Here is a 17,969-nt window from a genome sequence, read left to right on the forward strand (position 1 = left end):
TGCAATGTCTCTACAGGATAGTTTCTAGTGTGATTTCTGTAGCAGTCAGAAATCAACCTCCATGCCAGTAGATAAAGAAAAATGGAAAAAGAGGTCCTTCTCCTGTTCTAATCTTTTGCAGCTGTTACCAGTGACTCAGAAGGTACCACGTCAACTCCATTCCACCAGCAAGAATTATATTTAATGTTTATAATTCAGACATCAATGCAATATGTTAAAGAAATCTCACCGTTATCAGAAGTGAGAAGTGTAATGAAAAGTGAAAGTTTGAAAGTGAAATTGAAGAGAAATTTGAGGTTAAGATGAAGCTACACAAATGAAAGTATTTTGAAACACGCAGTGACATTTGTGCATCAAATTATCGTATAATTAACTTTTACAAAATTAATTTAAAAGCTATGATATGATAACCACTGATTGTAAAGTTATAGTATGTGATTCTAGTCTGCTAATAACTGCATGCAGTGAACCAAATGCAGGAACAGCGGTCTTACAATGTATGCAGGATATGCCTGCTGGAATGGTTGTTTAAGAACTTTGAATTGAACTCACCCTAATAAGATTTTGATTGTTGATGTGGAAAGTTATTACTATTTTCTTGCTACATTGATTAAATATCAATTTATTAATGTATGCTGTAAATGGAGTTAGTTGGAATGAAAGCTAACGTATTAGCAAGAGCACTTAAATACTGCGTATAAATAGTAGTACTCCAAAGATTCTCCACAAATCCACATCACATCTGCATTAAACTTGCTAAGATAATTCTGAAATCATCCATTTGAAATGTTAGAAGCAACCTAAAGGGTTACAGAGATTTCAAACCAAACCATTTTGTGCATTTCAGTCAAAAAGTAATTGCCTATTTAAAAAAAAAGTAAAAACCTACTATATCCAAATGGTTTTTAGATGTAAATGCACTTGTCATCGTAAATGTAAGCAGGGTGCTGGTGCCCCAAATTAAACAAAAGAAGAAAAGTTAGGGTTGACAAGCATGTCACTGTGAAACTACAAATTAAATATGCCTTTTGATATTTCATTTATTAACTGTTGAGTACCTTTTCATCAGGCTATTGCCATTACAAGTTCTTTATTAGATTTTAAAATTAGACAAATAACAGATAAGAGATGTGACATGTATAACAAATTTGATTTAGCAGATCTGATGTACCTCATATTTTAATGTAAGAATGGCGTTTGATATATTTGAAATGTTTCAAACAATGCTCTGTTAACATGCCAAATAGGATGAAATTCAGATTTAGCTCTACTATGCTCAGTTTATGCCAAGTACAGAACGAATGCCTAAAAAACACAATCAACTTTCACATGAAAACGTGAGATCACCTGAAACTTTCAATGCAATGTGAAATTTTAACTACTACCAAAAATACTTACTGATAATGGTCTGATAATACCAGTGAAACACAGATACATATTTTAAGATTAACTCACCTCTGCAACTCTGTATACTGTGAACTTTGAATAAATGCCAGCTAGACTGCACAGCAGCCAGCATTTTAGAAAGGAATTATGAAGGATCATCATATTTAAATTACTCAGAAAAACAAACACCCATTTTTGTGTGGTAAGCAAATCCACAGACTGTAGTCTCAAATATACATAGCAGCTGTATATAAAGCACTTCAAATGTAATTATCCTTGCCAATTTATTAAGAAAAAAATAAGTCGGTATTTGCATGCATGCTTCACATTAATAATCTAAAAGACTGAATGTCCTACAACTACTTTTGCTTGTAGTGCACAAACTTCAGCGTGCAGAAATCTTTTCTATCCAAATTCCATGTAACACAACCACTTCATTAACCCTCTCAAAGACACCAGGTTTGGAATGCAGAAGAGAATAGAGCCTAATTTCAGTTGTCAGGTGACTGAGATAAAACATATGCATTTTAAATTCAATTACAAAACAGAATTAATGAAACAAGGAAAACAAATCCACTACCAGAAGAGCAAAGAATGAACATAAGCGAAAAAGCCCCATATACTGAACTAGCTGACTGTTCAGTATACACAAAGAAAAATCATCTAAAAAACATACTAGGCAACTGATTAACACCGTTTCTCATTATCCCTTAAATTTCTCTTAATTGTCAGAAACATAAATTAGAATGATGTTTCAAGAAAAAAAAAAGTCATTGTTACTACATGTTAAAATTGAAGACTTTCTTGTAAAGACTCAGATGCCGTGACCGGAATTAAAATGAACATTTAAATGAAAGTTATTTATTCTCAATAAATAAGCCAATCATGCCGCCTTCTACCACCAGCAGTGAGTCACACCTTAGATCAAAATAAAGGGACAAATGTATAATTACACTGTATACAAGTGTTCTTACTGACATTCAGAACTTCCATAACGAAAAGAGCATGCATGATGAAAATGTAAGTAATAAAAACTTTAGCACGTAGGCTAAATTAAAATTTGCTCAGTGTAAACAGTTTGGCCTCCCTTATGCATATGTTTTTTGTTAGTTTTAAATAAGTAAATGTCTAATAATTAAAGAACAACTGCCTGATAGAGCAGAGTACACGCTTTTTCCACACTGACAGAAGCACGGCATGTTTTAATATAGCGTGTTTTTTCTAAACTTACTCCAAAAGTGGCTTTTCTATCTTCATTCAGATTTCTCTGTAACTGTTCATTTATTACAACACTTCCCATTCTCCTATTTCTCTGTGAATTCCAGGATGTAAGGAAATAGTGTTTCCAGCACTTATAGACAGATAACTGGAAAGACATCAGTGACATAAAGTATGGATTGCAAAGATTTTTGGGTAAGATTTTTTCTGAGTATTTCATGTGTTACAGTTCTTTAGACAGGCAAATTAAACATGACTGTTCAAACTGACAGGATTCAAAGCAGGTGTTTTAAAAATAAAGACAAGATGCTCATTTGACTTGACAACATGAAGTAGAAAACCCCGCAGAGGCAGTAACAGAATTCTGCCTCTACTTTTTTTCCTCCTTTCTCATTCACTTTTGTCATGGTTTTGTAATGTTGCTGTCAATATTCCAGCAATATATTGATATAGTATATTGATTGAAATTGGAATATTGACAGCAACATTACAAAACCATGACAACATTTCAATATCTAACTGCTGAGAGTGGAATTTTGCCTGCAACAGCTCCAGTTAATCCAAAATCCCATTTTATCTCCAACATGGCCTCCATTTTGAGAAACAAGTGCACCCATGTAGGATATCATGTTATTATTAAAAACTGTGTACCCTGCACATAACTTCTACTCATGTTTAAAAGAAAGTAAGCAGCAAACAAAATGGAAACCAGGAAATATTTCTATTGCATTGATCTATATGGCTCAACAACAGAATCGGTAGACGTACATATGTGTAACTTTTTTTACAGTGGATTTACATTGATATAAGTCATTTGGCAAGTGATGTTGACTTTGGAGCCTTGATCCTAAAAATGAAATAAAGTTGATGGCATCAGCATGGCAAAGCATTTGGGATATTGTGTTTCTCAGTGGTTCTACAAATAGAAAGTAGTATTTCCTATTCCAGTAGAGTAACTGGAAGCATGAAGTAATATACACACAATTTCTGCTAGTTCTACAAAGAAATAATGATGAACAGCACTGATGAACAGTTCCAAATATTTTCAGAATTATCTAATCATGGTCAGAAGTAGAGAAATTGAAGTCAAACTTTTTTTATACTAGTAGTGAATATTGTATATTTCCACATATATGAGGGAAGCTTCAAAAGTAGAATCATAGAATCATAGAACTACTCAGGTTGGAAAAGACCTTAAAGATCATCAAGTCCAACCACAGCCAAACCATAGTACCCTAACTCTAATAACCCTCTACTAAATCATATCTCTGAATACCACATCCAAACGGCTCTTAAAGACATCCAGGGATGGTGACTCAACCACCTCCCGGGGGAGCCTATTCCAGTGTTTAACTACCCTTTCTGTAGAGAAGTGTTTCCTAACATCAAACCTAAACTTACCTTGGCACAACTTGAGTCCATTTCCCCTCATCCTGTGTTCTGTCACACAGAATCACAGAATCACAGAATCACAGAATTACCCGGGTTGGAAGGGACCTCAAGGATCATGTAGTTCCAACCCCCCTGCCTGGCAGGGCCACCAAACATACACATTTACTAGATCAGGTTGCCCAGGGCCCCGTCCAACCTGGTCTTGAACACCTCCAAGGACGGGGCATCCACAACCTCACTGGGCAGCCTGTTCCAGGACCTAACCACCCTTCTAGTAAAGAACTTACCCCTAACATCCAACCTAAATCTTCCCTCCTTCAACTTAAAACCATTTCCCCTAGTCCTGCTATTATCAGCCCTTTCGAAGAGTTTACTCCCCTCCTGGGAGTAAGTTCCCTTCAGGTACTGAAAGGCTGCAATGAGGTCACCCCGCAACCTTCTCTTCTCCAGGCTGAACAAACCCAACTCCCTCAGCCTGTCCTCATAGGGGAGGTGCTCCAGCCCCCTGATCATCTTTGTGGCCCTCCTCTGGACCCTTTCCAAAATCTCCATATCTTTTTTGTACTGAGGGCTCCACACCTGGACACAGTACTCCAGATGGGGCCTCACAAGAGCAGAGTAGAGAGGGACGATCACCTCCCTATCCCTGCTGACCACCCCTCTCCTGATGGAGCCCAGGATCCCATTTGCTTTCTGGGCTGCCAGAGCGCACTGCTGGCTCATGTTAAGTTTCTCATCTATCAGGACCCCTAGGTCTTTTTCAGCCGAGCTGCTCTCAAGGACAACTCCTCCCAGCCTGTACAGGTGCCTGGGGTTCTTCCGGCCCAAGTGCAAAACCTTGCACTTTGCCGTGTTGAACCTCATTAGGTTCACCCGAGCCCAGCTTTCCAGCCTGTCAAGGTCCCTCTGAATGGCATCTGTTCCCTCCACCGTATCAACTGCACCACTCAGCTTGGTGTCATCAGCAAACTTGCTGAGGGTGCACTCCATTCCCTCATCGATGTCATTAATAAAGATGTTAAAGAGCACCGGTCCCAAGACAGACCCTTGAGGGACGCCGCTCGTTACCGGCCTCCACCTGGACATAGAGCCATTGACCACCACCCTCTGTCTGCGGCCTTTCAACCAATTGCTTATCCATCTAGTTGTCCACCCATCAAATCCACCTCCCTCCAATTTGGAGATGAGGATGTGATGGGGGACCATGTCAAAGGCCTTGCTCAGGTCCAGGTAAATGACATCGGTCGCCTTCCCTTCATCCACCAACGCCGTCACTCCATCATAGAAGGCCACAAGATTAGTTAAGCATGACCTTCCCCTGGTGAAGCCATGCTGGCTGTCTCGGATCACATGCTTGTTCTTTATGTGATCAAGCATGTTGTCCAGGAGGATCTGTTCCATAATCTTCCCAGGCACAGAGGTGAGACTCACCGGCCTGTAGTTACCCGGGTCGTCCCTGCTCCCCTTCTTGTAAATGGGAGTGACGTGACCCTTCCTCCAATCATCCGGGACCTCACCTGACAGCCACGACTTCTCAAATATGATGGAGAGCGGCTCAGCAACCACCTCAGCCAGCTCCTTCAGTAATGGAGCTGTACTGATACTTCAGTATACAGTATACTTCAGTATAAGTATTTACTGATACTTCAGTAAAAGTAATGCCTCCTATTTTATTATGCTGGCACATGACATCAGAGGTGGATGTTAGTGGTATGGTAGAAGAGGTTGAACCTTCCCACCAATAATCGCTGGCATTTTGTAGCTGCGTGACAGATGGCAACAGAGAGGCAGCCATGCAAAACGGTGTCTGATATAGAAGAGGGTATGAAGGAAAGCCCTATCACTGAATTCCTCCATGTGGAAAAAACGGAACTCCCTGACATTCATGGATGCTTGCTAAACATTTACAGAAACCAAACAGTGAATGTGTTAGATCCACACCAAATAGTGGGTGGTATGTTTCAGCAGTGATGGCAGTGCCAGTGGATCACTTCTATACATGAAGATTTTCATGAGTATAGCATACAGGCTCCTGATCATCACTGGTGAAAATGCAGAGCAGTGCTGCTTATGGCCATGTAGAAAAAATGCATTTTGTAGCTGAGAATTTTCTCTTTCAAAGAGTGTTACTATGCTCTTTATATCTGTTGTAGCTTCCATGGTAATAAATATGATGCATTACTTTTGGAGCAACCTAGATATAAGATTAAAATTTACCTCTATTCCACATACCAGAGCATACTTTCCAAACACAAAACTAATAATGAAAGATAAAAGAAATACTGCTTTCAAAAGTAACAAACCCTACAGTTTCTGCATTTATGTCAATTAGCATGCGCTGTAGCCCATGGATTACAAATGTTTCTTGTAATCACCTAATTTTAAATTATCACAAAATTTCTACTAAGGGCACTAAATACAACTCTGTAAAACAATCAAGCCAAGAACATATGAATTGTCATCTAACCAATTCTTTATTGAAAATTAATATGTCATGTAAAAAAGCAAGTACTAAGTTGCTGCAACTAATTTCCACATAAATACCATGTTCAGAGGATCTAAACCTAATGTGCACAGCATCCACTTGTGGAAAAAAAAGAACAACAAACCAGACTCTTATTATGCTTCTCTAAAATGGAGGCTCTCAGAGCACTTAAGTAAATGACTAACATCTCAGTCATTCTAAATACAGTATTCCTGCCCTTCTTCAATGGTTTGACATTTGTTGTTGAACTACTTTTATATTACACATTTGCTCATAATTTTACCTTTTCAGACCTGTAATTATGTCTATTACCAAAATGGCCGGAGTCTTTGGAAAGAAATCCAAACAATCTCAATGAATTTCATAAGAAAATAGCAAAGATGTCTTTTATAATAATTTCTATTCTATATAAGCAATGAAGCAAAATAATCACAAAAACAAGCATTAAAAAGATTATCAGTGATAAAAGCTGCTTTAATCATTTGGGGGTATTCAGAAATGATTTAAAAATTAAACAAAACCTGTGAGAAAGAACTTATAATGAGAACTTGTCAAAAATTAAAAACAGAGTAGAAGAAAGTTTTTAATTGTACAGTATATTTTATCTTCTATCAATCACTGTTAAAGTAATTTCAGAGTTTAATAAGCAGATATTTACCTGCTGGAACAAGACAATCTTTCCAGTCAAAATATCCTGCATAAATGCCAGGTTCTAATGACCCAACTATGGGATCTGCCTTGGATTCAATGTACATTTCAAACAGTCTCTGATCCAACTCTTTCAAGGATTCCATACTAGCCTAAGCAAAAAAAACAAACAAAAAAAGGTTATTAATTACAAATATTAAATCATATACCCTAAAACCTTAGAACATTGTCTTTAATTTTCCCTATCAAGTAGGGATACTTTTCAGTGCATAAAGTATATAAAAAGCACAAAATCCCACAAAATCGTTTAATTCCAATTAATATACAAGCTTTTTCTGATTGTGCTCAGCACGAAGAATTTTTGGGAAAGATCTAAGAAATAACAAAGCAGGCAGATCATTCCATAACTGACTACTGGCATAAGTTTTTTCTGTCTGTTAGGATGCCTTGATCTTGCATCAAGTAAACAACTGAACATAGAATATATATGTAGAATATATGCATAATAATTTCCATTATAAAACATGAAGATTTCATTAGAATACTTGAAATCTACCAACTGAAGCATTACAATTTCTTGTTATAGATTCATCATCTGAAGATGTATATATTAAGGAGCCACTGACTTCTGAAAACCTATGTGAACTTCCCCACTCCAAGGCATCTTCATATAACATGCATAAGCTGCAGCTCACAAACACCTATGGTATTATTCTGTTAAGAGCTCTCAATGGAGTTTTCTAGTACTTTACACAGCTTAACTACACTGGAAGCTAATGGAATACACAGAATTTGTTCACTGAATCTGAAAAACTTTACATCCTACACAGATCTACTTTATTAAACACTGCAGCCCCTTTGTAGTTATATCTTCTAAAACAATTCTGGAATACATTGCATACCATAAAACGTTCCAACTTCATATGGCAATAAGTGCTAAATGCAAATACAATATACTGAAAAAATCGTGTGACATTTGGTTAAATGTATTTATGTCTGAGTAAGAGCTTTTCAACTACTGCTCATTTTCTTCACGCACTGGGTAAAAAATCAAAACAACAGATTAATATAATTGCATAATTTACAGAAGTTAAGGGATTGTAAAGGCAAGGATGCAGGCAGGGCTCCAGATCAAACAGGCAATTCAGAAAAGGAAAGAAAGAAAGGAAAAATAGCAACTCTTTATCATTCCTTTCTCCATGAAAGACAGGCAAAAGGTTTAATTCAATAAACTGCAGAATAAGGGATGAAGTTTCTTCACTACGTGGATAGCTCTAAACTGTGTTCTCTGGCATACCTATGCACTACCAAGTTAGGAGAAAAGGAAACAGCAATTTCTGTGTCAGGAAGGGAGATACAACTTCAGGAATGAGATCATGAGTTCAGGGGAAAGCAGAGGTATTACTGAGGTCAAAGAATCTGCTAAGTTCAGAAAAGTTCAGGTGGTTAATCTGTTGACCAGGAACAATTTAGACACCATAACTCTCTTGATTTTCTTCTGGCAAACCTCCTTTTATTTGTCATGAAAAGACCCACATACTGAAGGCAGGATTTTCATTAGGCACTGAGAATTTAGCCCTAACTGAAGATCAAGTCAAGTATTTCCTCTACTTCCTCTTCTCTCCCACAGCCTGTTAAAATGTGAAAGAGAACACATTCAAAAATGTTGAGCAATCTCACTAAACTTTATTTTCTCCCTTAGTGAAAAAACATATACGAGGAAGGAGTTTCAAGAGATTTCCCCCTTCAATTCCTTTTGATTAGGGAGAGTGAATAAATATCCACAGGCTGTTCCTATTAGCCTCTGAGGCTAATTCCTAGACTCTCTTAAATTTAATGAAGATTTCAAAAAAATTGCCATCTTAAGATGAGAAATATCTGAAATGATTATTCAATGCCTCACATCTAGCATTGCTGATTGACACATATCAGACATGTAGGACAGCATCAATCACTATTTTCAAAGGGTTAACAGAGATTTGAAATTAACCTGTGACTGCAACATTTGAATTCTGTCATTTACGAGCCTACCAGATACAGCCACATCAAAGTAATGCGTTTCAGTAAAGACAGAGTGTTGAATACATAAGAGGCGTCTCATTTTCCTGTATAGTCAACACAAACTGTAAGTAGCTCAACTCTTAATTGTCTCAGCAGGAATGAATGATGACATACAGAATAATTTCAATTATCTGCTACCAATACACGTGTGCTATCAACACCACATAAGCGCTATCAAAAATATCCTCTGGCTGGAAGTGTTTTTTAATTTCTGTGGCTGAACAGGACAAAGCACATACAGTATGGTATAAGTATCAGTTTGAGTGAAATATTTTACTCTATACCGGAAGAGGTAACATTTTACTAACAGTCAACAAATGTTTCTGGAAATAAAAAAACTTTATGGCTCTAAGGAGTAAGCTAAAAAACATTTCTCATTAAAAAAATGATTAATCTTTACAAAAAGGCAGGGAAATGAGACAGCTACTGCCGCCCACTTTGACATTTTCATTCTTCGAAAAGAAAGAAAAGGAAAAAACAAACACAACAAAAAACTGAACTAGTTTACGAACAACAGCTATCAGTAATGCAGATTGCCAGATGAAATAATTTATCAAGTGTATTTCTCAGATAATGATCTTTTACTCTCTGCATTAAGAAAACACTGACATTAAACTGCTTTACTAAGAAATCTGATAAGCTTTGCCAGGGAACATACAAAAACCTGAGTAAGAGGTCACATTTATTTTCTACACTAGCTATATAGGCATTATAAGAATGCATACAAATGTATCATCACCGCTGTGTCCTTCAAGTGATGCTTGTAGTTCCACACATTGGTAGAAGGCTCACTAAAGAGTCATTTGGGATATCTGAACGCTTAATTCCCAAAGAAAGCAAAACAAGTACAAACTGATTACTTCAAGCAGTCATACTTCTACCCTGTGTTCCCACTTACTTGAGTTATTTTATCAACGCCTTGAAAGCCATGTTTTTCAAAGTGTTCAGCTATGTTTAGGAAGGTATGACGTTCCAGATAGCGACAGTTACTGAGTGCAATTAAAACTCTTTGTTCCTAAAAATTTATTTTAAAAGAGAAAGAGGACAACAGTGAGAAAACAAGAAGTATCGACATGATCAATAATCTTAGTGTGTACTATCATATTGACACCATGTGTAGTAGGCATGCCCATAAATAAAATGAACTTAAGTAATATTTCTGTCAACAAAACATCGATAATTGAGTGAATATCAGGTGTAATGAATGAACATATATGGTTTTTCTTCTAGGATTCAGAGCATTCACTGGAATAACAGTGACTAATTCAGAACTGTGGTTAAGCCTTATTTACAGAAATTAGGTTTGGACAACTCAGGAAGTGGTTTTTAGCTTTTACTGTTTCAAGAAATTTACTGATGACCATTGTAGAAATATAACTGAAGATCATCATCACATGAAGCTGGCTAAAACATGGGAAACAAAACAGGTACTGAACAAATGCATCCGCCCATTCTAAAATACCAGAAGATTTTGTAGTAGTTGATAAAACTTCAGCAGTTTAAAAAATTCTAGGTAGTTATAACTTTCATATACATACAAGAAGATTAAAACACACTGGAGTTGAGATACCAGAATTGCCTTTCCCTGGCTTTGTTGCAGTAAGGTGTAATTTCCAAAGAGGAGACAACCAAACAAAAAGATACAACTGCTATTTCAATAATTTGATTTTCTCTCTTCCCTTTTGTTCCCACCAATGGACAAATAACTTTCAATCTCAGATGGCAATTCTGAATCAACAATGGCAAATATTTTGAAAACAAAATTATTTGGTAATGACATCACCGTAATCACAGTGGAGATCTCATAAAAAGTTGTGTTGACTTTCAGACTCAGAAAAATTCCTGACAGTTTTGTCTTCCAGTAATACAATGACTGATACTGAGATGTGCAGTTGCTTACTACTTTACACGTTAGTCTGTTGGTATACAACAGACTCATTATTTTTTCTATTCTCATCATTCATTTAGAAGAGATGGTGTTCTGTGATTTATAGAAGAAAATAAATGTGGTGTAATTGAAGTCCTAAGTAATGTTTTAGTTTATTGATATAAACAGAAAAAACAACAACACAACAACAGCCATTTCAGTGACACGTGGGAGCAAGGCTGGAACGGCCATGAACTCCACCAGCAATTTATGTCAAAATCCATGTATTTTAAGAACGAAAGATACATGTTATTATAGTCTACAGTTCAGATAATTTAGCTCGATTTTGCAACCTGAAATTGTTTATTGCAGTGGTAATGCATACAGCTCTTATAAATGTGGTAAAGCTTCTGACATTTAATCCCGTACCAAGTCACATTGACCTCAAAAGAGGAATTTGTTAGGCTTCTTGCTGGGATTAGTGCAAAGAATATAAACTTTTTGATATCTTAACAAAGTCTCAACCGAAATACAGAAATAATCAACACTACCATCAGCAAAGAAAGTTTTTGGCAAAAATTATATTGCTCAATATCAATAACTCCATGTATTTAAAAAAAGTAACTGATGACCAGAATAGTTCTTATCATTTAAAACATGCTGATTAATCAAAACACAAGCCCTCAGCTCTTTGAGCACTAGGGCTATTTTCACTGATTTCAATGATACCATTTTAGTTTCTTAATTATTTAATAATCTTAATTAAAGGTACTATGGAAAGATACCATGGACAGTGGTATCTTTAAAATATTTATATTTTAAATATATTTAAAATACCCTTACATTCAAGCATTATATCCATATAGTTTTTGTATGTACGTATACATATATATGTATATTTACACTAGAAAATGCCTCTCAAAAAAGGAAACTAAAAAAATCTAAAACAATTTAAAAAAGAAAAGGAAAGATAAAAAGAACCATACTGCTGGAATTTTGAGAAGTACTGAGTTTCACATCAACTTGTAAAAACAGAAGTCAGAACTTACTGAAGTAAGACTGGAGTCCTCATGTATACTTCCAAACAAATCCGGAGATGAAACATCAACTGAAAGACTAGGAATATTGTTTAAAATGAGTTGCATAAGTGATTTTGAGTACCTGACATATGGTGAATTCAACGAACAAACTGTAACCACAGAATGGTATTTTATTGAATAATACCTCACAGCAGATAATAAAGTAGTCCATGAGAAGATGCTTAGAAATGCTGCAAGTTCTTTGTGGACAGCCAGTACAATTTTAGCTACAGACTTTTCTGAAAAGCATTTTCACTTTCTTTAGGTTCTTTGGTTTGCCACAGATTCTGATCTATTTTTACACTTACCCAGTCAACAGTGGCATCCAAATTGCAAATAAAAGTGACATCAGAAACACAGTTAATTGCTCTCTTCCTAACACAAGTTGAGGGTACCAATATTTGCTAAGTCTCAAGCATTTTACTAAGAAATTATTTGAGCTCCTGGAAATTCAGACTACTCTGACAGTTTTGGTCTCCAAAACAAGTGGCTCATGAGCAACTGTGGAACAAACTCCTATGAATTTAGTGGAAATACTAGACGATCCATTCAAAATTGAAGAGAAGAAAAGCAGTGGCTTTGACTCCATGAATAGACAGAGAAAAGGACAATTCATTTAATGGAAGGTCATGTCAAAAACAACACAAGATCTACAGCATGATACCAAGCCTTCCACTGAATAAACTTGTATAACAAATACCATCTTCATTATCTTGTGTAATACTTATCAGTTCACATCACTCAATATTTTGGAGTAAAATGTATCTGCTCATATTTCCAAGTCTCACTAGCCACATGCAAAAGTATTAATACATAAGTATCAATATGAAATATGTAATACCAGAAGGCACAAAACCACCACCTTTACCGCAATTTGATACTTGCACCCACAAATTCAAAACACTGTAAGTGGGTTATGTTTATTTTACTTACTGTGACGTATCTATGTCACCATCAGGCTTGGTACTCAACTGCTCCAAACAGTCTATGAAAACCTAAAATACAAGAGAGCAAGACATTTCCTATTAGAATTGAAGGGGAAAAAAAAAAAAAAAGAATCTTAAATTTGCTACGGCAGTAGTCAGTAGAAAAGGAACAATCATTATTGCCTTCCACTTATTTACCTTGTGCCTTTTAAAGGTTTACTTCTAATTTTATATGCATCACATCGATGATTGTAGCAAAAGAACAATTGTTATTTCCACCATATACGGCTAAAATCTCATTTGTGAAGAAAGCATTGCCAATAACTTTCAAGACATCAGTCTAAACAGTTTTTTGTTTTTTTTAAAATGAAGTCCAATCTTTGCTTTGCCATAAGATTTCTTATTTGAGAATACTATAAAATTAATTCAGAAGCCTAAAGCATGCTATTACCAGATTTCAAATATATTTATTTTTAAATACTAAAGCTTACTGTAAAAAATATTGGTTTGCAATTAGAAGCTAGATCCTCAGCAGACAGAAATCAGCACTGCTCCCTTTATGACAGTATATTGACACTGACATCACAGCTCAGCAAGTGTCTCCATCATGATGACGGGGGTTCAGCAAAATACTCTGCTGAAGTATAAAGCATTTCTAGGGAAACAATGTACTACCATCAACTTAAGCTACTTTTTGGGAACTGGGCAGGATTCAAAGCATCTATTTTTGTTTGTTCACATTTGTTCACAATTTCATACTTCAAAATGTTTGAGTTACCTGAAGGATCCCAATGCTTAACTGGCACACATCTTCCTGTATTTTCTGCTGCTGGAACACCTGAAGAGAAAACACATTATTATAGCTTCGTAAGGCTTACGCTCATGGAAGGCCTGAATAAATGTGTACATACAGTGAAAACAAAATCATGGGAATGACTGCTGAGACACAGTGCTTCCTCAGATATCAGTTCTGATTATTCTCCATTATATTCTTTCTTCCCATTCTTATAAGTCCAAATAAATAAGCACTTTCACAAGCATGAAAGCATGAAAACACTAGTGGCAAGGAAACTCCAGTACTTAGATACCAGGGTTGATGCACTGCAGAGTCTTTTGAATAATGATCAGTAAGGAACTCGACAAGCTAGTCATAAAATACAAAATAAGGGAGAGGAGAGCATATACACAGAATGGTCCAACGGGAGGAACCAAAATCCTAAAAGCTAGCAGCAGTGAAGAGAATACACCAAAAGTAAAAATTCTGTACCATTCTTTGAAAGTTCTTCATCCGAAACATAATAGTAATTTGCAGAAAAAGAAGAAAACTAGAAGTATATGTAAAAACTTACACTGGCCTCTCCAGGTTTGCAGTCCAGCACAGTTTTAAGAGATTGCAAGGAATGGACAATGCACTGTTCAAAATGGGAAGGCTGAAAGACAAATGACTTTTTAGCTTCTAGATAAGCATGTCATGTAAAACGAATACTGCAACAAGCAAATACATTAAAAAACCTCACATGCTGTATGGTTAAACTCTTTATTTTCAACTTACCCTATACCCCCTTGATTTAAGTTGGGATAGAATTTCACTTTAGATATATATTATCTCTACATTTTATTGCAGCAAAAATCTTCTACAAAGTGTAGACTGAAATGACTTTCACACATGAAGCTGAAGGAAAAAAAAACTGGCTTAGGGAACTGTTTTGTTTGCTTTTTTTTTTTTTTCTTTTTCTTTTCTTTTCTTTTTTTTTTTTTTTTTTTTTTTAACTTCCAGATTTCCAGACCTGAAGTAAAAATGTCTTGGGGCATGTACCAATTTCACTTTGAAAGTGCAAATGAGTTCACAGCATCATAGTCATTAGTCAGTTTTTCTGGGCATTCTTTCTTTCTTCCCTGTTAAGTCACCCTATTCTCTAAGACTGCCTGTTGGTATTAGGCAGAAAGCTTTTGTATCATGCAGATTGGTGTCACTGTTCTACGAAAGAGGGAAGTAATTCATACCTTTCAGTCAAAGAGATGGATGAAAAAGCTAAGCTGTGTAAACTGTGTAAACAGCAGATAGCTCATGGCATGTCACCCACTTAAGGCTTAGGAGTAAGCTGTATTTCTGTAAATGCTGGGATGGAGGCAGAACATGATTTTCAGCTTGACATCACTCTCATGTAAAATTTCTAAACATCTGTTTATTATTTTTCCCAATCGATTTAGAAGGAAAAGAACAGTGAAGTGCTGCTTTTGTATTTTGTCATAGAACACCACACCTCAGGAGAAGAAATCCATTCAGATACATTATTCTTTGCACATAATGAAACTGAGGAAAGCTGGCTCTCTGTCTTATTGTATTCTCTTACCTGCAGCAGTATTTCCTATCTTCTTAAAATAGTTTCTGCCATAAACCTAACACATCTCCAAAGAGAGTGATTGGTCCCTGTTTGCACTGATTCATTTTTGCTACGGTGAACACTAGACTTATTATCTCATTATGTAAAAAACATAATCAACTGCCACCACTGTCATGTCCCAACCACTGCTTCAAGAGGGGGAATCTATGAAGATGCTGTGCACAAGGAATCCATGGCTAACTTCTAAATAGATAAAAAGCTGTTAAATGCTTATTAACAAAGCTTTTTTAGGATACAGCCAACATTAAAAATAATAATAATAAAAAAAAATCAGCAGAGGCTCTTTCCTCCTCGTGTCCGTCCATTTCACAGATGCATAAAGTGAAAAACAGAAAAGTAAAGGGACTTGCCCAAGTCATTCACAACTGAAACCAAGACGAGAAGCTACAAATCTGGTTATAACACTCAAATTCTCAACAACATCCCTTCCTGCAATATGTATATTGTGACTGCTTCATGCCCTCCTACTCAACTTTGAACACGTATTTATAGAAGCAAACAAGAAAAACTAGAAAAAGTCTGTGGAGCATTCCCTTAGATAACGTACACAAAGCAATTCTCCCTCCCACAGGGCCTTTTTGCTTTCACAGGGTGTTTTTAAGTCACATCTACAAGGTGCTTGCTGTGTTTTAGCCATTACTCAATACTGTTTATTTCCAGAAAGCATCTCACTAGTTTATCTGAAATTGGTTTCAAGTCACTTGCTATGTGTAGGCAACCTCCCAAATTAGTTGCATCTCACTTCAATTTCTCGTTATAACAGAGAAGTGACCTATTTATTCGGCTAAAAACCAATTCCATGGAAGTGTGCCTACTAAGTTATGAAGCATCTTGATGTGAACTGAACTGGTTATGACCTTAAAAAGAATTCTTTACTCCAGTAAACCATCCCTAACATAAGATACTTAACAATTAAAGCTATTGTTGATTATATCAGCAAAATCATACTGAAGGTCAGCAGTAATTGTCCTGATACTCAAATAATCCTACTACAGGCAGTTAAGCTACAGATTTTCATGTCCAGATCTTATTTCTTGTCTCAATAGGTGGCATATATACAAAGCCTTTATTTATATGTATTTTTAATGCATAGTATCCCCCATAAGCTGATACAGATGCATACAGATGAGTATGCATATGAAAAGAAAAAAAGTGTATTATTTATTTTTAGGTTTATAATGTATTTTAGATCCAGTAATTTATCATAAACTGGCATATGCTGAACTGCTTTTGATTTTTTAAAAAATGAATACTGCAAACACAGATCTGGTTCTGAAAAATCTTACTGATAGTTGGGAAGAAAACACCACGTATTTATTTAAAAATAATAAGACGAAGGTTGTGTAGAAGTTACTAAAGGCTTTCTTTTAGCATACATAAAATAGCAGAAAGAAATAGAAATTGTACTTAGGTAAGAAGTAAATTCTCAACCATTTTATTCTCAGCTTTGAACTCACCCTAGAACTGCAAAGTTTTATCTACTTTGTTCCTAAATTTCAATCACAGTAACTGAGCTCACTCAAGGAGTTTTTCAACACAAAATCTGCATTCAGTTACAGAACATCAATGTGAGAAGGAATACATACACAATTCAATAGCTGAAGTGACAAAATCTCTAGGTTAATGATAAGTGGTTATACTGTAGACAAAGAATTAACTTTTTACCTCTCCCTGTACAAGTGTGGTAATAGGAAATACTAAAAAACTCATCTTTTTACAGTTCTGAACCACTCCACTCCTCAAGTGAGAAAGGGCTGCTTTTGAAAGATGAGAAACTATGCATCTCAAAGACTAAAGACTGAGCTGTGTTCTCTGCCTCTTGTCGAACAAATGAGACCACTAGAATATCAAAGCTTTCATTTTGTTGGTAATGTGTCAATACTAAACAATTACCCCAAATAACTTCTCTGATAATTTTTGCAGACATAAGAAGCTACTTTATCCTACTGTTAACTTCACCAGCTCTCCTGCGCTTTAGAAACTATGACTATCGAGTAATACAATTACTACGTAATGTTAAAATTCCTCTGACATAACAAAGTACAAACAAAAAAAGGAAGGATTCCTTGAAAAAGGAAGATAAAATAACTCTGTGTTTGGTGATGTGTGTACTGAGATTGCGTACAGTAACAGCTCAATTAAAAATATGGATTTTTAAACTTCCTGTTATTTCATATTTTGATAAGATACCAGTATGCACAAAGTCCAAACTTCCAATTTTCTGGAGTACAGACAGAACAGTTTCATTGCACTTCTTAAAAAATAAAAATAAAAATCTAGCAAAGAAAGTGGCTACAACACGCAAGTTTACCCACCAATGATGTCAAGCCTTCATTGTCAACAACCCAGTCTTCCTTTTCAGCTAGCCTCTTTATATCTGCAAGACAGAGAATGAAAGAAAAAAAAAGGAGGTGTTAATTTTCATTATTAAAAACTCCTTGAACTTGAAAAGATAAACCACAGACACTGGGACAGCAATGACTAGGCATACAAGCACATAGC

At 35.8% G+C, this 17,969-nt stretch overlaps 1 protein-coding gene across 2 annotated transcripts in view; it reads right to left on the minus strand.

Annotated features, from left to right (window-relative positions):
* The window catches only part of EXOC2 (exocyst complex component 2), a 119,430-nt gene that overhangs the window by 29,645 nt on the left and 71,816 nt on the right, over nt 1-17,969 (minus strand). For both annotated transcript variants that reach the window (XM_015854490.3, XM_015854493.3), the window contains exons 17-23: nt 17,783-17,844; nt 14,412-14,492; nt 13,841-13,900; nt 13,070-13,131; nt 12,107-12,173; nt 10,089-10,205; nt 7,140-7,281 (exon numbers count right to left, since the gene is read on the minus strand). In XM_015854490.3, coding sequence (XP_015709976.2) covers nt 7,140-7,281; nt 10,089-10,205; nt 12,107-12,173; nt 13,070-13,131; nt 13,841-13,900; nt 14,412-14,492; nt 17,783-17,844 — 591 coding nt within the window. The remainder of the gene's footprint in view (nt 1-7,139; nt 7,282-10,088; nt 10,206-12,106; nt 12,174-13,069; nt 13,132-13,840; nt 13,901-14,411; nt 14,493-17,782; nt 17,845-17,969) is intronic.

This window comes from Coturnix japonica, chromosome 2, assembly GCF_054131305.1.
Source record: "Coturnix japonica strain WE chromosome 2, WE-NBRP24, whole genome shotgun sequence".
In the NCBI taxonomy this organism is placed as follows: Eukaryota; Metazoa; Chordata; class Aves; order Galliformes; family Phasianidae; genus Coturnix; species Coturnix japonica.